The 22841-nt window shown below is 42.5% G+C and overlaps 1 protein-coding gene across 2 annotated transcripts in view; it reads left to right on the top strand.

Annotated features, from left to right (window-relative positions):
• RETREG1 (reticulophagy regulator 1) overlaps nucleotides 1–22841 on the top strand; it is a 145469-nt gene that overhangs the window by 92641 nt on the left and 29987 nt on the right. The window contains exon 1 of one of the 2 annotated variants that reach the window (XM_010356335.2): nucleotides 14166–14578. The exons of the other annotated variant lie outside the window; for it this stretch is intronic. Coding sequence (XP_010354637.2) covers nucleotides 14544–14578 — 35 coding nt within the window. The 5' untranslated portion in view covers nucleotides 14166–14543. Of the gene's footprint in view, nucleotides 1–14165; nucleotides 14579–22841 lie in introns of those variants that run through there. 2 annotated transcript variants of the gene reach the window in all.

The raw sequence follows: 22841 nt of genomic DNA, 5'->3' as shown, positions 1-22841 counted from the left end.
CCAAGACTGAATGTCGCGTGGTGCCCTGGATGGTATCTGGGCATCCTGCAAGGGATGAAGAAAAAAAAAACCCCAAAACCCAGCAAAGTGCAAACAAAGTCTGGAATTTGGTTCATAGTATCGTACCGATGGTTTGTCGTTTCTACAAATGCGCTGTGGTAACGTAAAATATTAACATGGGGAAAACTGGGTGAGAGAGATCAGGAGCTCTCTTTGTAACTCTTCTGTAAATCCAGTGTTGTTTCTTTCTTTCTCTCCCTCCTTCCCTCTCTCTGTCTCTTTCTTTCTTTTCTTTCTTCTTCTTTTTCTATTTGGAGACAACATTGCCCAGGCTGGAGTGTAGTGGTGCAATCACAGCTCACTGTAACCTCAGCTTCCTGAGTGCTGGTGATCCTCCCCCATCAGCCTCCTGAACAGCTGGACTGCAGGCTTGTGCCACCATGCTCAGCTAACTTTTTAAAATTTTTGTAGAGACAGGGTCCCACTATGTTGCCCAGGCTGGTCTTGAGCTTCTGGGCTCAAACGATCCTCCCACCTTAGCCTCTCAAAGTGTTGGGATTACAGACGTGAGCCACTGCACCCGGCACCAATATTATTTCAAAAAAATTATTAAAATAAAACAAAGTTTATGTATGCCCATAGGAGAGGGGGCTGCATGCTGGAGGAACCCCCTCATGAGGAATTATCATGGAGACAGGCGATTGGGGATTGACACCATCAGAGTCTTACTGGATCCAGTTTCTCTTCTCAGAGTCTTTAAGATTCAAGTTTTGGGTTTGTTTTACTATATTTTTAAAGCTCATGAGTTTTTCTAGTCATTGAAGGTGTTTTGCTCTCACCCCAGAAGTGAAGCCACTTACTGGACACCTTCAGGTTGCTATATCGTGCGGAACCCTGAGGTGGCCTGTAGGAGATAACCCCATGTTTCTGAGAGGACATATGATAAACTGTGCCTCTCAGACACATGGGTTATCTCCAGACAGCGACTGAGGCAATGAGGAAATGAAAGCCCATTAGATTACTGGAGGAATCTGCCCTTCCTAAGAAGCAGTTCTGAGATCTCATAAATCAAGGCCTTTTTTTTTTTTTGCCACGTATCAAGATCAGCGTGGTGCTCAGCTTTTCTTGTAGCAAATGCTTCTCCAGGAGCTGGTTCCTCTTGGAAAATGCCTAGACGCCACAGTTTGGTGGCCCAGAAACACATTTCCCAAGCCCCATTGCTTGGAGGAGAAGTCCTTTCAGTGTCTAAGGCAATCTCTCATCCCCTTTCAAGGCTGGGTCAGCAGGCGAAGCTCATGCAGCCAAGACCACAAGGCCGTCAGATGGTACATGGCAAGGAGTGCCCAGTGGAGGTGCTCTGGTCCCCTGTCCCACACCCCACAGCGAATATGGAAATAATGATTTACTTCCAGAGCTGTCAAGCTGCAAAGTCTCCTTTCAATTTGGCTTCTCCAAAAAGTACTGGGTAAATGGATAACCAGAAGCATCTTATCAGTTGCTATTTAAAGACTGAAATCATTTAAACCTGACATCAGCAGAGTGCAATGAGGAAGATCGACATGTAACAGAACCCATAGTTAAACAGGTTATATGTATTTGCTCCTGTGTTGCACTGTGCTTTTAAACTCAGGAGATAAGGTTTGTTTTGAGCCGAGGGCCACCCTTGTTGATTCACTCCTGTCTCAACTATCCACAAAGACCTCTGTCTCTGTGGTGTGTGGACTTTGAAAATTTCCACTTGCTTATGTTTGCTAAGAGCAGTGAGACTTGAGCCAGAGCTCTTCTGCTGCTATGACGATTTGTTCTAAATTTCTCAGAACCAAAGATTCTTTGTCAAGGAACTTCACCCCTGAAATGCACGTGCTGTATCGCCTTAGAAGAGAGCTTTAAATAAGAAAGCATGCAGGAAGATCCTTCAGGAACAGGGGAGTTCTGTGGAGGGCAGCTTGAACCAGAGGCAGTACTAACCCCCTAGGGAATTTGGTTTTTACAAGAGTTTAAACTGGGGCAGAGGGTTTTAGAGAAGCTCTGAGGGATTTGGGAGGTAGGATGGGAGGGGAGAAGAATGGGAAGGAGGAGAGAGAGAGAGAGAAAGAAAGTGGCTTCGTATCAGAGGCATAGCAATGATGTTTTAAAGAGAAGAGGAATGAAGAAATAAGTGGGAATAAAACCAGTTCCAGATGACCCGCAGGACTTCTGAGAGGGAGTCACAAACTCGAATTTATAAAGACCATGTTCAGTGCAATGAAAGGAGCCTCAGTAAACACAGGACTCAATGCAGAACAAGTCAGTGGCCCTGGGTGAGGCGTGAGGTCTGAGCCCTGCCCTGTTTCCTGCAGTTATTTCTCTGGCCTTCCTAAGCTGTCACCAAGCTGCCGCCCGTCCCTCTCCATGTTTCCCGAGCTACTCCTGTCCTCTGAATTCCCTGCCACCTCCTGCTTCTCTTCTCCACCTGCCGTCACCCCACCCTTCCTGGAGTGAAGCTGAAAATGGGGGGCAAATGGGTTCTCACAGACTTTACACTTTGCATCATGTTTTCAAATGGTCATTAACCACTAAATATCACAACTTAAAAATTATTTTAAGTTAATTTAAATTACTTTTAATGGCAGAAACCACAATTACATTTGCACCATCCTAATAGCAGCAGTCAATAAATTTTTCTTAAAAAAACTATTGGCCAGGCACGGTGGCTCACGCCTGTAATCCCAGCACTTTCGGAGTCTGAGGCGGGAGGATCACAAGGTCAGGAGATCGAGACCAGCCTGGCCAACATGGAGAAACCCCGTAGCCAAGCGTGGTGGCAAGTGCCTGTAATCCCAGCTACTCGGGAGGCTGAGGAAGGAGAATCACTTGAACCTGGGAGGCGGAGGTTGCAGTGAGCCGAGATCATACCATTGCACTCCAGCCTGGGTGACAAGAGCAAGCCTCCATCTCAAACAACAGCAACAACAGACCAAAAAAACTATTGATTAGAAAAGACATTAAGCCTACCACCATAGAGATCAGCATGACAAAGTAGGACTGGGGCAGGACACCACCCTTGCAGGCTCCGACTCTTCGCCCGTGTTTCTGTCTTTCCTCACCCCCTCCCCATCATGACCTTTGCAAGTCCATGTCCTGCTCTCCTGGCCTTCTCTCCCACCGGGCTGGCCTGTCCTCTAGCAGCCCTTGGATAGCTACCGTCTGCTCTGTCCAAGCCATGCTTTCCAGATAGCTCGGCCTCAGCATACTCTTTTGGGAGGCACAGTCCAACCCATAACAGGGTCAGGCAGTAGGGGTGACATGGACTGGACAGGAAAGGGGTGAGAAGCTCTCACTGGCCAAAGTGATGGTCCATGACAAAGATGTGGTTCCGGTTGTTGGTCCCAACTGAGACCATAACAAACAGATGAACAAAATGGAAGTTCTGACTCTTCAGGATAAGAAAATAGTGATATGTTGCACGACCCTACAATTTGTGGCCTATCCAGAGACACAGAGAGGGACCTGTTAATAGTTATACCAGGACAAGAGGTACAGCTGGGCAGTGTCCGCGGTAGACTGAGAAAAACGGTGACTACAGTGATGCTTCCAGAACAAGCATGGAGGCCGTCCACAGGAGAGCTCAGGGGCAGGGAAGCTTCAGAGGCTCAGGGTGTTGGTTTGAGTGTCCTGGCTATTTTGGGCTGAAAGGAGCTTTGAGGAAAACACTCCATGTGCTAAGCTTAAAAAGACTTAAAAAGATAAAAGGGTAACTGGGTTAAGTCTGATCTAATTATTGTGAGAAGAGACTGAGGAAAAGGTTCTGCTTTCTCCTGCTGCCTGTCCAGATGAGGCAGGGCACTGCTTGCAGCTGTATCCTGAGCAACTCTGGGTTTCCAAGGACCTGAGTCAGGGGTTCTCTTTGCAGGGATTGAGACCACGTGTCAGTGACCTGCCCCCATTTAAACCTGGGGCACTCTTGTTGGTTTGGTTGTTGTATCTTTTACTTATTAAGAGTTGCTATAACATAGTATTTTGGAGAAAAATGTTTGTATTGCTTTTGACAGCGACTGATCTAGGACAAGTCTCAGTGTGACTCCACCCACCAGGCAGCAAGAGAGAGGGGTACCATCTCTCCCTCAGCAGCAGGGTGCACATGGTCATTATTCATCAGATTGTCATTATTGATAGCATCATTTACACCATGTGCGTAGATGCTCATTTGATCCTTTGATTTTTGTTTGGGTGTTTTCTTTTTTGTCAGTTGGATCTAAGGAGAAAAATGTCCTCTTCCACTTTGTTCCAGAAATATCCTGTGTTTGATGCTAGTTCCATACTCTTATTTCACTTTGGCAAAGTGCATAATACTTACTCTGACTTTTCACAGGCAACAAATTCTGTGTTGGTGACATTAGAAGTCTTTAGTGGGCTATGGAAGAGTGAAGATGGGTAATTCTTAGACTCTTGAGTCACTGGGTGGAGGGTTTGCCTCAATTTTCTTTCTTGTATTCTTTCAGCCAACACATGTCTTTTGCCAGTCAGCCAGCTTCTCAAAGGCAGGACTCAGTGCTTTGACTTGAGCAAAAATCCTGAAGCTGTAGAGGCTGACTGGAAAGCGGCTCCTGAAGGCCTGTGTCCCAAGTGAGTGGGCATTTCTTTCCTGTGGGGACAGGGAACCCTGGAAAGTCCCCTTACAACCCCCTTTTCATTTAAAAGTGATCTTTTTCCTTTTTTATATTTTAAAAACTATTTTTTCATATCATAAGAGTATTGTTGCTGGAAAAAAAAAACAGGTAAAAGGAAAATACTCATTATTTCCATAAGCCACAGAAGAAAACCATGGTGTAGGTCCTTGAATGCTTTTTCTTTCTCCCTTTTTCTCCTCTCCTCCCTTCCCTTCACCCATCCCCTCCCCTCCTCCTTGCCTTGTCCTTCTAGTTTGCCTTTCCTTCTTTGTACATCTCTTTCCAGATATTTTCTTTAATATATAAATGTATATATAAATATATAAATCAATATATGAATACATAATCAAGATATTTACATGTATAATATATAAATATATAGTCAACATATCTACATATATAATATATAAAATATACTCAATATATTTACATATATTACATTTGTAATCACTATATTTACATATCGATTATATATATTATATATTATATAAATACGTATATTTATACATATATTAACATATCAATATACACATATATAATCATTATGTACAAATCAATTACATGTAAATATATTGATTATATAGAAATATACATAGTATATAGATCAATATATAAATATACATAAATGTATATTTCACATGAATGAAATATTATATATTTTGATTTCTATTCTTTCTCTCTCTCTCTCTCTCTGCTAACTATATTAGGTAAAGACTTTCCTAACAATGTCATCCTTTTTAATGGCAGCATAGGATTTCATTGAATCATACAATTTAACCTCTTACTGATAGACCTCTAGGTTGTTTTCACTTATTGGCTGTTACAAAGAATGCTTATATTTATTTTATCTCTAAATTTTAAATTTTGTGTGTATGATTTGTGAAGTCCATAATATGTTTACAAGTAATATATGTACATTATAAACGTGTATGCTTATAATTTGTAATTGCTCAATATATTTGGGGGCTGTGTGCTGCTAGGGGTGCTTGATCAAAAACATGTGGCTGCCCCTAACCTAGGCAACAGATGATGAATTGAACTAAGACAGTAACTGCAGCATGGAGTCTGAGGTGGATTGAAGTGTAGCTCATTGCGTTAGGGTTGATGGGACTTGGTGATTCTCTGGTGAGGGAGAGGGAAGAATTGAGTATAGCTTCCATGTTTCTTCCTCAGTTGACCATTTCTTCACTTGATTATGTAATTAATATCAACTAATAAGATAACCTAAAAATAATATTAATATGCTGTATCCTAGGAGTCAGCTCCATCATGCTTTGTACTATTGCTGAGATACAGTATTAAACAAGAACATCCCTGCCTTAAATTCCAGTGAGGTGGGGGATTCAGATAACAAACATGTGAACAATAAAACAAGTTTCTAGCCTCTGCTTCAAGAGTGTTCAGGTCAGACCTACACATCCTGGCCGATTTGGAATGGATTTGCATTTCTGTTTTCTGGATGTAAACTGCATTCTGCCTCTTCTCCAAGATTCCTATTAGATATATCTTCCTCCTCATTCCAAGACTCCTGTTGGATATATCTTCCTCCTCATTCCAAGATGCCTATTAGATGTATCTTCCTCCTCATTCCTCAGTGCTCCCCAGCGATTACTTTTCCTCATTCACTATTTTCCCCCCTGCAGGCATCTGTTGCTTCAAACTTCACATATATGGTTAAGAAATCTTATGATTTTTTTTTTCGTTTACTTTTTTTTTGAGATGGGGATTTCATAGTGTTGATCAGGTTGGTCTTGAACTTCAGGCGATTCTCCCAACTCTGCCTCCCAAGGTTCTGAGATTACAGGCTTGAGACACTGCACCTGGCCTCTTATGATCTTTTTGGAATTAATTCGGGCTTGTTAGATTTTTGTTGTTGTTGTTATATGTCTTGTGAAAAAACATTTAGAAGTCCATGTTTAACTTTATTCTCTACTGTGTAGTTTAAGAAATGTCAAAACTAGGAATACCGCCTGATTGGGCACACTAGAGGCAAGAGTGGGAGAAGGTGAATTCACAGACCTGGCCAGTGTCCTCCTGGCTTTAAGGTGATAATTTAGCCCATGATTCTCAGACTTCACTTGTATCAGAAATGTTTGGGGGAAGTGTGCTAAGACACGGGTCCTCAGGCCCTTCCCCCAGCGATTCTGATTCTTGGAATTTCAGCCGGGACTCAGGGTCTGCATTTTGAAGAAAGTTCTCCAGGAGATTTGGCTGTGCTGTTCTACAGACAACATTTTTAGAAAGACTGATTTAGAGGAGGTGTTTCTGATCTCTGTGTCTTCTGTCATTTAAGAAGATTATTCAGTCACTTGGGCCGACTGATCAATACAGCTGATCACTCAGGACACAATATAAAGTTCTTATGCAGAGAGAAGCTGACTTAAGCTATCTCTACCTGGAAGGGGTCTTTTATAGTTTCAATCATATATGGATGAAAAAGATGCTGTATTCTTTTTATATGAACTACTTTGTGTATTTTGTAGGTAGTATAAATGTACGAATATCCCATTTACCAGACATTTGGGGTGCATGGTATAGACAACTGAAGGTTATTCTTTTAAATTGCACTTTTTTTTTTCTTTATTGCAACCATTTACGTGGAACTGTTTAATTTAGTATATGTTTCTCTGCTTTTGCAAACACTACTGAAGATAGTTAAATCTTTTCAGGGTCATCATATATGTTTTTCATTCTTTCAGGTCCGACTTAGATTTGTTAAAGCTTCTACATCGAATGGCCTCAGATGTGTTCGCTGTTTGCGTCTGCCATGGTTGTTAGAGTTTTTCTTTTCCCTTACTGTTATCTGTTATTTCTCTCTCGCATTACTGTGCCTGCCTCTAGGAGCTTTCTAATTTGCTCTGGGGCTGGGAAATCATGTGGACTATATGTTGAGTAATAGTGAAGAGGATTTGAATGAGTTTTTGAGAAGCTGTTCTAGCAATAAAATGGATGTACTTTGCTGCATTGATGTGGTGACATTATTTTAGTGGCTCAACTACCTTCTTCTTACCTCCTGATCCTTAACTGCAGTTGTCGTGGTTGTGACCTCATGACAAGTGAGATATTGCTAGAAATCATTTCTCTTGATTTGCAAACCATTATCTCCCCCAGTTGTGTTAGTGTTTTTATGTATACAGTTCTATAATGTGAAACGTATGAGGATTAAAACTAAAAAAAATTCTCTGACCAAAAATAGACAAATTGAGATATTGCCAAGTTATATGAAGAAAACACATTGGAATAAGGAGATTATGAGAAAGACATGAGGTATTTATTACATTTCTTTAAGAGAAGAAATAGACAAGGATAAAGGAGGAGCAAGTTTCATAAAGGTGATGGATTCTTTGCACTTATTTCTTGGAGATACCTGTGGGGCCTTCAGGTTCCAGGAACACTTCTACACTGCTGATAGGAATGTAAACTAGTACAACCACTATGGAAAACAGTGTGGAGATTCCTTAAAGAACTAAAAGTAGATCGACCATTTGATCCAGCAATCCGACCACTGGGTGTCTACCTAGAGGAAAAGAAGCCATTATATGAAAAAGACACTTGCATATGCATGTTTATAGCAGCACAGTTCACAATTGCAAAAATACAGAACCAACCCAAATACCCATCAGTCAATGAGTGGATAAAGAAATATATATGTATGTATGTCATGGAATACTACTCAGCCATAAAAAGGAATGAAATAATGGCATTCGCAGCAACCTGGGTGAAGTTGGAGACCATTATTCAACGTGAAGTAACTCAGGAATGGAAAACCAAACATCCTATGTTCTCACTTATAAGTGGGAACTAAGCTATGAGAACAGAGAAGCATAGGAATGATACAGTGGACTTTGGGGACTCAGGGAGAGTGGTGGGAGGAGGATGAGGGATAAAAGACTACACACTGGGTACAGTATAAACTGCTTGGGTGATGGGTATCCCAGAATCTCAGAAATCACCACTAAGAACTTATCCATGTAACCAAATACCACTTGTTCCCTAAAAGTGATTGAAATAAAAAAAACTAAGCTAAAACATTTCAAAATAAGAGAAACATTAAATATCTAATGAATGAAAAAATAACACTGAATATACTGAAGATAAAAGTGAAACAAGGCAAAAACACAGATTCTAAAATGAAAGTATCTGTACCAACTTCACGCAGGTGGCATGAGGTGGTGCTGAGAACCAGCAGGCCTTATTTGGGCCAAGTTTCTGGTTACAGATCCCACAAGTAGAAAACAGAACCTTTGGGCTTTCGCATATTTGCAGAAGATTCAACACTTGATTCCTTCTAGGTTAAAAATAAGAATGTGCGAGGGGAGATGGCTCTTGGAGAGCATGAGCTCTAGGTTACTCATCTCCTCCCCATAAATCAAGCAAAAGCACCCACAATCTACTCTCCCCAAACCCAGCTTTTAAATTAAGTTTTAACTCAGAATGAGAGTGACAAATTCCTTAATAGCAGTATATAAATAATTTTTGTGTTTTGACCAAAGTTAATTCAGCCATATCTTAAAAAGATTGATTTTAATCATATTTAAAATAATGTTTTAAAGTTAAATTATATGTTTAGTCTGTCATAGATATTAAACACAATATGAATTATTTAAAAAAAGAAAGTGCAGTCAGAACAGAGTCGCCAGTCAGCGTAAAATAATTTGTCTCATCAAAGATCATGACAAGGAAGAAGTGGACAGAGGTGGCAGAGCACAGAGTCAGGGGTCTGAGAACAGGGGTTTCAGTCGACTGAGAGGCTCCCATGGGAGAAGGAGCATCGAACGGAGAAAACAGGACTCATTCTTACAAATGTTTTTCTGAAAATGACCCTTGAAGTGCCTACCGTGGAGATATTCTTTCTTCTGTCTGAGAGACTGGTTCATTATTGTCTTAAGAGTGAGCCTTTGGGGCTTCCTGTAGTGAAGAAACAGTCCAAATCAAAAAGAGCTGGTCCATCAGATGGCTGGTGTAAAAATGGACAATGTCTTTTCCAATGGCCTGGCCATTTACAATAAAGGCAGATATTGGGTCATGGAATTCTTTAGTTTGGGACTCCTTGGTTTGGTTTAAAACGTGTGCAAGGAGGTCCCCTTGGTCCCTGTAGCTGTTGTGACTCTAAAGACATGTGTCTGTTTGCCTTTTGTAAGGAGTTTCCCCACTGTGGCTGCTGTAACTCTACGTTCCCTTTGCTAAGGGTCATACATTTCTTTAGAAAAGCACAGGTTCTGGATCCAAAGTTCTTTTACATGAAATTGGCTGGATTTCTAGATGGTTGAGTTCTAGACTCCTCAGATCCAGATGAGCCCATGATTCCTTGTCTTCTAGTAATCTTACCTACCTACTGAACCCAGTCCAGTTTCTAATTTGACCCAGTCAGACACCTGAGGCCTCCCTACAGACCCAGCCCTGTTTCTGTCATGACTTCTGAACCAAATCTGCATCAAACAAAGTGCTCAAAAGTACTCAGAGAGCCCAAAACACAAATTCACAGAGCTCAGAATCCAAGAGAGAACTCAGCCGTGACCCCAGTTGCTGCGAGAGATCATTGGGCACAATGGGCCCTGGCAGTTACCTTCGCTTGGTCTCTCGGTGTTTCTGGGACTCACTAGAGGTCTACTTTGAATCCCATTTCTGACACCTGGAGCGGCCTGGTGTTTCGGGTAACATCTCCTCAATCAGAACAATCACAAAAGGCCTCATTTGGCTCCAACAAGGCTGAGAAAGGTAGTTTTTATTCTGTGAAGGCCGTGGTTACAGCTAGAAACTGAGGTTTCTATTACCTACTAAAGTTGGGAAGGGATATGAAGAGACAACCTGTCTTCACACTGGCATCTGCGTTTGGCCATTCATTGCTAATATTTTCCTACAACATCCAAGAGAGGGAGGGTCTCTCCTAGTGTCTCAGATAGAAAGTTCCAGAGCTTTAATCAAAGTGGCTGCAGAGGAGATAGAAACAAAGCAAAACTCAGACTGATGGTTATGTGATGGGGAAAAAGGTGTCAAGAAAGGTGAATGTTTGGCTTTGAAGTGGCCATGATTTTCTAGGGCATACTATATGATGAAATTGCAAAGGAGAATAAAAATGCTCATTTAAAGTATATTGCTGATATTAAATGGACATACGTTTGGAAAGAGAGTGTATACAGGAAAATTTAAAATGTGGAGGTATCTGGTCCCTTGGGCTTCTGCAGCATGTGTGGGCTCTGCTGGAGTGGAAGGACACCCAGCCAAGGCATAGTGACCTAGAGGCGACTCCTGGCTCTATCACCCGCATGTCACCTGACTTTGCTGTGCCACAGTTTCAGCATCTAAAAACCTTGGTGATCACTTCAGTGGCACTCAGGGTCTCTCCCACATCTGAATTCTGTGAGTCCTTAAGTTCTGGATGTCTAGTAGGTTTCAGGTCAGTGAGGAAACCCTAAGCACCTTAGTCCCCAGCAGGGTGAAAGGTGCCATCTGGGTGAAGAAGCCATTTTAGGCCTTCAGTGGGGGGGACACTTGTCGATTGTGTAGCTACACTCGGGATCTGTTGTCTGTACTGTCCTTGTTTTCCCTCTGATAGGGTTTGGATCTGTGTCCCCGCTAAATCTCATATAGAATTGTGATCCCCAATGTTGGAAGTGGGGCCTGCTGGGAGGTGATGGGGGATCATGCAGGTGGAGTTCTCATGAATGGTTTAGCACCATTCCCCCTTCATACTCTTTCTTGTTCCAGCTCTGGCCATGTGATGTGCCTGCTCTCCCTTCCCCTTCCACCATGATTGTAAATTTCCTGAGGCTTCCCCAGAAGCTGAGCAGATGCCAGCCATGCTTCCTGTACAGCCTGCAGATCCATGAGCCAATTAAACCTCTTTTCTTTATAAATTACCCAGTCTCAGGTATTTCTTTATAGTAATACGAGGCTGGACTAATACACCCTCCTTGTTCCTGTGAATTTTAGGAATTACCACAAATATACCTGAAGGGGACTCCATGGTTAGAACAAGCAATTTTAACACGCATGAAGGGACGCTAAAACAAAGTACTGGTCCTCCTTGACCTACCATGGGGTTACAGCCTGAGAAACCCATGCTAAGTTGAAAATATTGTAGGTTGAAAATACATTGAGTCCACCTAGCCTACTGAACATCAAAGCGTAATCTAGCCTACCTTATACTCAGAACACTTACATCAGCCTCTGGTTGGGTAGAATCAACTGGCAACACAGTTCACTGCGGAGTACCGGCTATTTACCCGCATGACTGCGGGGCTGACTGGGAGCTGAGGCTCACGGCTGCTGCCCAGCTTCACAAGAGAGTACCCTACCACACGTCGCTAGCCCAGAAAAATATCAAAATTTAAAATTTGATTCCCAGTTTCTGCTGAAAGTGTATTGCTTTTGCACCACTGTAAAGTCAAACAATTGTTAAGTTGAACCATCCTAAGTTAGGGACTGTCTGTAATGGTAACTATTTCCTGTTGGTAATAGCAAATCCATCTGTGATAGCACTGAATCAGTTCATCATCCTTTACAATTGAGAGGCAGGTCTCAGGGATATATTCAGTTCTGTGGTAACCAGCAACTAAGATCAACAACAGTTATAACAAGAAATAGTAAGCTAGAAGCTTAGGAGAAAGAAAAGGTAAAATTCGTGCGAAAGAATAATCAGAGCTGAAAGAGAAGAGAATTAGCCTTTTGTATTGATTAGGGTTTTTGTTGTTGTTGTTGTTGTTTTTTCGAGACAGAGTCTCACTCTGTTGCCTAGACTGGAGTGCAGTGGCGCGATCTAGGCTCACAGCAACCTCCGCCTCCCAGGCTCAGGTGATTCTCCTTCCTCAGCCTCCTGAGTAGCTGGGATTACAGGCACGCACCACCACGCCCGGCTAATTTTTGTGTTTTTAGTAGAGACAGGGTTTCACTATATTGGCCAGGCTGGTCTTGAACTCCTAACCTCAGGTGATCTGCCCTGCCTCGGCCTCCCAAAGTGCTAAGAATTACAGGTGTGAGCCACTGCGCCCAGCCGGTAAGGTTTTATACAAGTGCCACAATATTATCTTTGATAATATTTTCAGCATTTCAACTTTTCAGTTATTTTAAAACCTGGAATTTCTGATAGTAGAGCACATCGCTGTGCCTCTGAGAGGCTGTTGCACACCCCGATCTTCAGAGCTCAGCCCATGACTGTTTTCTTTCAGGTTCCTGGTATTTCAGTTGTGTGTCTGAGTAACCACACCTAGTTCATCTTAGACTTTGAAGTGTCTGAAGTGTTCGGTCTTGCATGTAATATGAAATGCTTTAAGGAATTGTTAATTGTGAGATGCATACATCACAAAATAACTAACACTATCCAAAAGAAAGCAGGTATTATTTGTTTTGACGTTTCTTTAATGTAGTAGAAGGCCGCTTTGACAAATGCAAATGGTAAAATATACATTAAATATAGATAACATGCTAGGATTAGCTATAACATAACAACAGAATACACAGATTTTTATTTTTTTATTTTTAAAATTTATTTTATTGTTAGTTTTTTAAAGAAACAGGGTCTTGCTCTGTCACCCAGGACAGAGTGCAGTGGCACGATCTTGGCTCACTGCAGCCTCCACCTCTGGGGCTCAAGCAATTCTCTCACTCCAGCCTCCTGAGTATCTGAGACCACAGGAGCATCCCATTAGGCCCGGCTAATTTTATTTTTTGTAGAGATGGGGTCTCACTGTGTTGCCCAGGCTGGTCTTGAACTCCTGGGCTCAAACGATCCTCCTACCTCAGCTTCCCACAGTGCTGGGATTACAGGCGTGAGCCACGCACCTGGCAACACATTTTGAAAAGAATGTTGTTTCTTAATAATTAGATCTTGCTTTCTGCTATCCCTAATATTGCTAGTCAAGAAAAAAAAAAAATGGCTTCAACTTTTTGTCCAAAGCTTTCAGGATATATTCCTAAAGAAATCTCAGTAATATTTCTTCTGGCCTTTTTGAGAGCAAGATTTGAAGGGATTTTTGTTGTATGCTTTTAAAAAAGCAAATGAGGGATAGCTCCTCTTCAGTGACAGGCCAAGCTATGAAAACATCTAGACCCACAATCCTTCCTGTGCCAGTGTCAGGCTGCCCCTGAGGACAGGGAAGTCCTGGGGAGAAAGCATTTTGCCCAGATGAACACATGAACTCAACATTTGTGTGCATGCTTCCGGTAAGTTGAGAAATCCAGATGACCCGAAGAAAGATTTTCTTATAAAACAATATCTCTTAAAACCCTATTGCATAATGGCTTTTGTTTTAAACTTTTTTGAGTAAGGGATCTTTTTGCTGAGTGGCTAGGCGTTCTCCAGACAAACCCCCCAACTCTCACAGGTACAGCCCGTTTTGCTGTCTGCTCTCCAACTCCCTCCTGTGACTCGAAGGAGGAGATTTTATAGCCCAGGGTGAAGTTTCAACCTCCTGTGGCCACTCCACCCTTAGGTGGGTGCCTAGTCATGTCAGGAAAAAAAAAAAAAAAAAAGCTAGGGGAAGAGAAAGGGCAGGCGGGCCTAGGTGAAGTCATCCAATGAAGGTTACTGGCTGAGCAGGGACACCTTCTCACACGACTGGAGAGAGAATGCGGGGTAGCTGGGCAGGGCTCACTTCCAGCTGCCTGTCACGGTACTGGGAGTAAGAGGTGACCTATTTATTTTTAGAAGGGGGCAGTGATAATAACCCAGCTCCTAGCTTCATTCAAGGCAGGCAGGCGCTTTGGAAGTTTGTAAACACCAACTTTCTGAGTAAGGGAGGAGCACTTTTTTTCCAAAAAGGAAAGAACATCTCTACTGGGTTTTTTTCCTCCTGATATTCAGCATTAGAGTAGAAAAGAAACTATTGCTGGGCCACATTAGCTGCGGTTAGCAGGTGCTGCAGCCTTCGCCACTGTTATTTTTAAAGGGCAGAAATGCCTGAGGGTGAAGACTTTGGACCAGGCAAAAGGTAATTGTGATATATACGGACTTACTTATTCTTCAGTCTGTTTCGTTGGCTAGTTGTCTTTTTAAAAATATTATGACTAATTTAAAAAGGAGTTTAAAATGTAAAAATATTAAGAATGCAATCCTTTAATTTCAGAAAACATAATTTTCTTTGGCACGAACTCAAGAGAGACAAATAATGTACTCTTAAAAACTTATGCCAATAAGTGCTTTTCTTGAATCAGAAAGTGATGGCTGGAAATTTTTTTAAAAAGTGTTTCCCAGCACATCATGTAGAATCTACTTGAATGTTTTCGTGTTGGATTTTTCACATTAGATGATAGTTGTTGGAAATCTAAGCTGTTGAACATTTTTAAAAACCTTTTGCATTTTAAAGATTTGTTAAGCATTTCTAAAGGTTAAACATTGAATCAACATACCTTTCTGATATTGTAAAACTTTAAAATCACAGTTCTTATTCTTGAAAATGTGATCACTTGGGCTCCCTTTACAGGGAGTACATTAATTGTATCACTATGTATATTAATATCTAACTCTAAGAAGGGAGAGATCAAGAGGAGAGAAAGGAAGCAGGCAATTAATTCCTGCTCATATGAGCATAACTGTGCCTAGAGTGAAAAAGTCTGCATTTTAGCCCCATTGCTGTGAACAACTTTTGTATGAGTCAGTTAGATGCCTTCGTTGGAATTCTAATTGGGGCCGTCGAAATTTGGATATGAAGTAGATAGATAGAAAATTATTAAACAAGAAAAGGAGTGGGACAATTTTCTTGCCCAAGAAAGTGGAAACTGGTAACTCTCTAGGAACAAGGGCACCAAAATATATTTTTGTCATTGTATTAAAGACAAGCATCCCCTTTCAGCCATGGGTATATGGGGCATGTGTGTGTGTGTGGTAATTATCATCAGTTGTAATAGCGTCTGTAAAAGCTACTTTTCTCTAGTTTTCTAGTTTCTATTTTCTTACAAATTCCTTCCTAGTACATTAACATTATGTTGACATTTTATTGAACAATGAAACAACTTTCGACATAAAATGACACAGTAAATCAAGTACTTGAAGGTGACATTTGTAGAAATGCTTAGAGTGGGATATGGGTTGACTAGCTGGTTAAGAAAACATTTCCAGAAAAGTGTAAATGTCAGATTCAGTTTCCAGATGATGGGCTGATTTACTTGTATGTATCCCCTTCATGACATTTTAACATTTCTGGCAGCAGGACTTTTATTTTCCTCTTGGCACCTAGGTACTCCCACCAGCTCTCTGCATAGAATTTTGCACAGAATAGGCATTTTGAATACATACTTGTAGAATGAAATGTATTGATAAGCTGTTTGATATGTGCAGTACATATTTCTGGGGCCTACTCATTTTAGGGGTTGAAAGAAGGGAGAGATTTGGCAGAAATGTGATTAGGGTTGCTTTAATGAAATGCGGTATTTTCACAATTAAGTAGTAATTATTGATAAATATTTTGGACCAACAGTTTGTGATATATACTAAACAAACATAAATTTTTCTAAGAATGCTGGTTAACAGCGGTAAACAGATAAGAGTATATAGATATTATACAGCTATACACACATAACTATATATCATACACACATATAATGATTATTATTACCAAGGATTAGTAATGTATTGGATTGAAAATGGGAGACGACGAATCCTTTGAGGTAGCATATTCCTGTGCCACCTCCCCTGCTACCTGTAGTTTTAATTTTGATAACTTTAAGCTGTTACCCATTGGTGGTTTTCTATACAATACACTTTGTCTTCATACATTTGTTTTTTCCTCTATCTGTGCAGAAAGAAGGGGCAACCCATACAGGGGGAACGTATAGAGCTAGGCTAGAAATAAAAGATTACAACTGGCCAGGTGCTGTGGCTCACGCTTGTAGTCCCAGCACTTTGGAAGGCCAAGGCAGGAGGATCCCTTGGGTCCAAGAGTTTGAGACCAGCCTGGGCAACATAGGGAGACTCTGTCTGTACAAAAAAATACAAAAAATTAGCCAGGTGTGTGCACCAGGGGGGGTTGAGGTGGATCACCTGAGCTCAGGAGGTGGAGATTGCAGTGAGCCATGATCAGACCACTGTACTTCAACCTGGGTGACAGAGTAAGACCCTGTCTCAAAGAAAAAAATAAAAAATAAAAAGATTGCAGTGGAAAAGGAATTTGACTTTTGCTACCTTTGAGATGAAATGCCATTGGACAAGTCTTTTGGTGCCTTGTCTGAAAGAGAAATAACTGTTGGAAGTTGTTTATCTACGGACAAAGTGCATTCTTAGAGCTTGATTGCAGCAGGTTCTAGTTGAGTCTCACACTGAGGCTTTTTCATGTGACTTTAGTCCCATTTTGGCACTTGATGTCCTAGATTGCTCTGGAACCATCAGTGAGCTAAATCTCAGTTTGGTTTTTAAAAAATCAGTGGCAGCCAAATGCTCAGCAGCTTCTTAAGTGTATCCGGTGTAGGGCAAACTGCTGTGTGTGACCTGGTCTCATGGCCCCGAGGCACCATTTGATATTCACCAAATGGACTTGGTGAACCAACGGCCTGAGAGGGGGCAGGTCCAGGAGAGACCCCCCTCCTTGTGGTTTATCTTTTGTCAGCAATATGTGGTCTTAGTAGGAGCCTCTGGAGATGCCATGCCCTTTTCCAAGGTCAAGAGACAAGGGGAGAGGGTGAACCTCAGTGCCACTCTGAAGCAGGCGAGGAAGGCAAAAGCCCAAACAGGGAGCCTCAGGGGCCAGAGAAGAAGGAAAGAATAATGGGGGCAGCGACTAGGGCAGCAGACAAGGTCAAGACATAGGAGGAAACATGTACCCTGGCCAGAGGCCTGGCTCTGCAATGGTTCCTTGGCCCCACCTTGGAGCCGGGGCCTGGGAGGGCCTCTGACGCCTTCAGCAAGCAGCCTGGGCTGAGGGGTATGGAAAGGGGGATGGTCCCTGTTCCAGCTGTCCTGAAGGGAGGGGGACCCTAGGCACCAAGATGGAGCTCTTCATGCATCTTCTTGTGGAAGCGCTTTCCGGATAGCTTCCCAGGATAATTGTGTTCACACGTTCATTGCTTCCCTTGGTAGGGCTTTATGGTGCTCCCAATGTCAGCCAGCTGCAGTGCCAGGAGCTAGGGTGGCATCAGGCTCCTGCTGTCACGGAGCACACAGCCCAGGTGTGGAGACAGACCCCAAGGTGAAAAATAAGTAAGCAAGAGTATTTCAGATAATAGGGGCTAAGGAAATGAAAACTTAAAATGGTCATGTGGGAGAGTACCTGGCGTGCAGGCTGGGGGAGGGGATTAACAGCAGAATCTGTCACCTGCTAATCCAGGCCCCTGTGAAACATCCTGCTGGGCTTGTCGTACAGTAAGGACTGAAAAGTTTGTCTGCAAAGGCCACTGAGTCCACACAACTGGAACTTAGTAATACCAGTTTTGGCTCTTCACAGGCCTTTTGTGACTGCTGGAGCGGTAGGGTTGCCATACATTTGTGTTCTGGATACATGAAGGTTATTGTGTTAAGACCACCAAAGCACTTTTAAAGCCAAAACATCATTCATAATTGCACTGAATTGTATTCTTGGAAGTGTAAAAGAAATTGACTTAAATATATTCTGCAATCCAGATGTTTTAATAATTCAGATTAGCCAGATATTTTAGGCTTAATTTTACATTGACAAAGCCTATCATTGATAATACCATTTCTTTAAAAAATCGGGTGAGGAGGAGAAAAGCCTGGCACAGGAGCCTGACCAGGGTGCAGTTGGGATTCTTATGAGCCAGCGTATTTCATCTTTTGTATGTTTACAAAGGTCATATGTGGCCTTTGGTTTTGAAACAGGTACAGAGAGGTGAAGTAAACAAAGTTCACACAGCTGTGAAGTGAGGACGTTGTCATTTGAAGGTAAGTGGTTGATCCCTGAGGAGCCTGTGCAGTTAGACACATCTATAGCTGTTATGTGGTTGCAATGCCCTGGACGTGTTTAGCACTTGGAAAGAAGGGCAGTGTGGGCACAGAGAGGTCAGTAGGGTTGGCACCCAAGGAGAAAGGAGAGAGTGGCTGAAGTGGGAGAGGTATATAAGAGTCCTTCACTGGGCCGTGTAGGCAGTGGTGTGATGGTGAATGTCATGGAATCTGCTCTCTGTGGTAGAGAATGCCTGATTTTTAGCATTTGCTGATTCCTGTCATGGAAATACTCCCACTGCGGTTGATTTCACATCACCACGTGAGGTCACTCAAAGTGGAGCTGGAACTATTCACAATAGCAAAGACATGGAATCAACCCAAATGCCCATCAACAATAGACTGGATAAAGAAAATGTGGTACATATGCACCATGGAATACGATGTAGCCATAAAAAGGAATAAGATTGTGTCCTTTGCAGGGACATGGATGGAGCTGGAAGCCATTATCCTCAGCAAACTAATGCAGGAACACAAAATCAAACACCGTGTGTTCTCACTTGTAAGTGGGAGCTGAACAGTGAGAACACGTGGATACAGAGAGGGGAACAACACACACTGGGGCCTGTTGGGGGATGGGTTGAGGGGAGGGAGAGCATTAGGAAAAATAGCTAATGCATACCGGGCTTAATACTAGGTGATGGGTTGATAGGTGCAGCAAACCACCATGGCACACATTTACCTATATAACAAACCTGCACATCCTGTACATGTACCTCAGAACTTAAAATAAAAATTTAAAAAACAGTAGAGCTGGAAAGAGAATAAAAATATTGGCCCTCATGAGCCTGCGGAGGTCAGTCCCAATACACCACTGATTGTGGGCCGACATAAGAGTGAGCATTTGATTCTGACTGTGCTGTGGCTCCTTCATTTATATATCCCTAAGGTGTAATAGACATTCAGCAAAAGTTTGTAGCAGGAATGATTTAGTTTTCTTTTTGTATTTTTTTTTTTTTTTTTTGAGACGGAGTCTTGCTCTGTCACCCAGGCTGGAGTGCAGTGGCCAGATCTCAGCTCACTGCAAGCTCCGCCTCCCGGGTTCATGCCATTCTCCTGCCTCAGCCTCCCGAGTAGCTGGGACTACAGGCGCTGCCACCTCGCCCGGCTAGTTTTTTTTTGTATTTTTAGTAGAGACGGGGTTTCACCATGTTAGCCAGGATGGTCTCGATCTCCTGACCTCGTGATCCGCCCGTCTCGGCCTCCCAAAGTGCTGGGATTACAGGCTTGAGCCACCGTGCCCTTGTATATATATATATATATTTTTTTGAGACGGAGTCTCGCTCTGTCACCCAGTCTGGAGTGCAGTGGTGCAATCTTGACTTACTGCAACCTCTGCCTCCGGGTTCAAGCACTTCTCTGCCTCAGCCTCCCAAGGAGCTGGTATTATAGGTGCCCGCCACCACGCCCAGCTAATTTTTTTGTATTTTTAGTAGAGATGGGGGTTTCACCATCTTGGCCAGGCTGGTCTTGAACTCCTGACCTCGTGATCCACCCACCTCAGGCTCCCAAAGTGCTAGGATTACAGGTATGAGCCACTGCACCTGGCCTATGGAATTATTTATTTTTCTTCCACTCTTCTATGATAGTCATGGAAAATGTCTCTTAGAGATGGAAAATGTGAACCACTTTTGAAATTCTATTTGTCCCAGCTGGGCTAATATTTAAAATTGATTAAGAACATGTAGAATAATGCAATCTTTTTGATACAAGAGAGTTTGTTGAGTTTGTTTTGCGTGAGATATCTGAATCACCGGTTAATAAGTGGTGTGCTTCCTAAACCCTTGCAGTGCCCCAGTGAGTTTCCTGTAATCACACCGCTGTGAAAGCTGATTTCTGTTTTCTACACACAGAGTGACTAATTCTTTTCTGCTGTTCGTAAAATGTGATGAAGGTTTCTCTGGTTTACCGTAACCAAGGAGGGCTGCAGCTGCTATGGGTGGCCATGGGGAGGGTGACTGACAGGACAAAAGCCTAATTGTGTGGGCTTCCCTTTATTCCCCGCCTCTTGTCTCTTTATGGCAAATCTGTGTCTAAATACATTAGAGCATCTTGCTGCTTCTCCACAGTGGGCTATTCTGGGTCCTGCAGAAACTATGTGGACATGAAGTCTTGTCTGAGAGCAAGCCTGATACACTACTATTTGTATATTTTAAAAACAATGTCTCTTTAAACAATTTTCCCACTAAAGGATGTTATAGCTGTTCATTTGGGAAGATAAAAATAGTATTGGGAAAAAAATATAATGGCAAAGAGATCAACTGTAATCTTAATGCCCAAAAAAATACTGTTATACTGTCTTCTGTTTCTTACTGAATATATTTTCTTGGCAAAGTTAATAATAAGTATCTCATATGTACAATTTTGTCTGCTGCTTTTTTTCTCTCACCAGCATTTCTCAGTGGCATCTAGACATATTGGAAGCATTTTTAAATGCCTGCAAAAATATCCTATCCTTTGGATTAACCCACCTTTATTATTGCCTGTTTCTTAAGGCCTGGGCTCAGAAGCTGGGACAGCGTCATTCCCACCATATTCAATTGGTCAGGCAGCCCAAGAGCCCTGATTAGAGGGGAGGGGACATAGAGCCCACTTTTCCCTTGGGAAGAATGCCAAAGAAATTGGGCTTTAATTTACAACTAACTGAAAGAGAAAAAAAATGCTTACTTAATATTTATGACTATAAAATTTTATCATTTGTTAGTGGGAAGGATATCTCTGGTAGTACTTGCCATCTGGTGCTCTCTGTGCTCTTAAAAAAATGCAGGCCAGGCTGGGCGCGGTGGCTCACGCCTGTAATCCCAGCATTTTGGGAGGCTGAGGCAGGTGGATCATTTGAGGTCACGAGTTCAAAACCAGCCTGACCAACATGGTGAAACCTTGTCTCTACTAAAAATACAAAAAATTTAGCCAGGCGTGGTGGCACATGCCTGTAGTCTCAGATGCTTGGGAGGCTGAGGCAGGAAAATTGCTTGAACCTGGGAGGTGGAGGTTGCAGTGAGCCGAGATGACACCACTGCACTCCAGCCTGGGCAACAGAGAGAGACTATGTGTCAAAAAAAAAAAAAAAAAAAAATTTGCAGGCCAATGACCTCTTTCCCTAACAGAATGATGCGTAGTCGCTTGATGAATAAGCTCTTCTACGTGGAATAACTTTCCAGTTAATTGAAGCTTGTATTTTAAAGTGTAAACACTGAACGATTTTAACCGTTGTAACCATTCTGCTGGGTGACTATGAACATGGGTTTTAGAATGATGCAATGCTGTTTTTACTCCTGGCTGCAAATCTCAGCCTCACCAGGTACTAGCTGGGTGACCTGGGGTAAGCTACTTAACCTCTCTGAATTTCATTTTGTCATCTGCAAAATGGGGATAATAATACCTACTTTATAGGTTTGTTCTATAGATTAAATATGGTAAGCCACATTAACTATTCACTTTAGTGAATGGCTCATTAAGTCCTCAGAAGTAGTTGTTAACAGTAATAATAATGATACATAAGTTACACATTTCCTTAAGCAATACAAAATAGGTCACACTGAGTGAAAACATCTGGTTTACCGCTAGAGAAAATCCCGATTGCCAGACATAATATATAGGGCAGGTCCTTAATGTGTGGTCTACCCACTCTCTCTAGGTGGTAGTCACCTCTAGGGGGTGTGCAGAGTTACCTGGGGCCCCTTTTTAGGAGAAGCTCCAACTCCCCAAACAGCTCCGGAGTGCATTCCTGGTCAGTCTGGTCCACAGGGTCTGTGGGCTCTTTGTGGTTGGTTCATCTTATTTTGACCCTTCCTAGGATTGTTTTAACACATGTGAACATTGATCTTATGCCATAGGCCGTGCTGAGTGAAAGTATTTACTCTTTTTTTTTTTTTTTTTTTTTTTTTTGAGGCGGAGTCTCGCTCTGTCGCCCGGACTGGAGTGCAGTGGCCAGATCTCAGCTCACTGCAAGCTCCGCCTCCCGGGTTCACGCCATTCTCCTGCCTCAGCCTCCCGAGTAGCTGGGACTACAGGCGCCCGCTACCTCGCCCGGCTAGTTTTTGTATTTTTAGTAGAGACGGGGTTTCACCGTGTTAGCCAGGATGGTCTCGATCTCCTGACCTCGTGATCCGCCCGTCTTGGCCTCCCAAAGTGCTGGGATTACAGGCTTGAGCCACCGCGCCCGGCCCGAAAGTATTTACTCTTTAGGGGGAAAGCAAGGATGTCTGCCCAGTGCATCTTATGGAGAGATGAGTACCCACACAGCGAATTTCAGGCTCAGGGCATGCATATGTCTTTTGTGCAGTTGGTTTGCTTTAGTCTTT

Source organism: Rhinopithecus roxellana, chromosome 3 (genome assembly GCF_007565055.1).
Source record: "Rhinopithecus roxellana isolate Shanxi Qingling chromosome 3, ASM756505v1, whole genome shotgun sequence".
In the NCBI taxonomy this organism is placed as follows: domain Eukaryota; kingdom Metazoa; phylum Chordata; class Mammalia; order Primates; family Cercopithecidae; genus Rhinopithecus; species Rhinopithecus roxellana.
The sequence above is the reverse complement of the archived record's forward strand: the minus strand, read 5'-3'. Positions and strand labels throughout refer to the sequence as shown.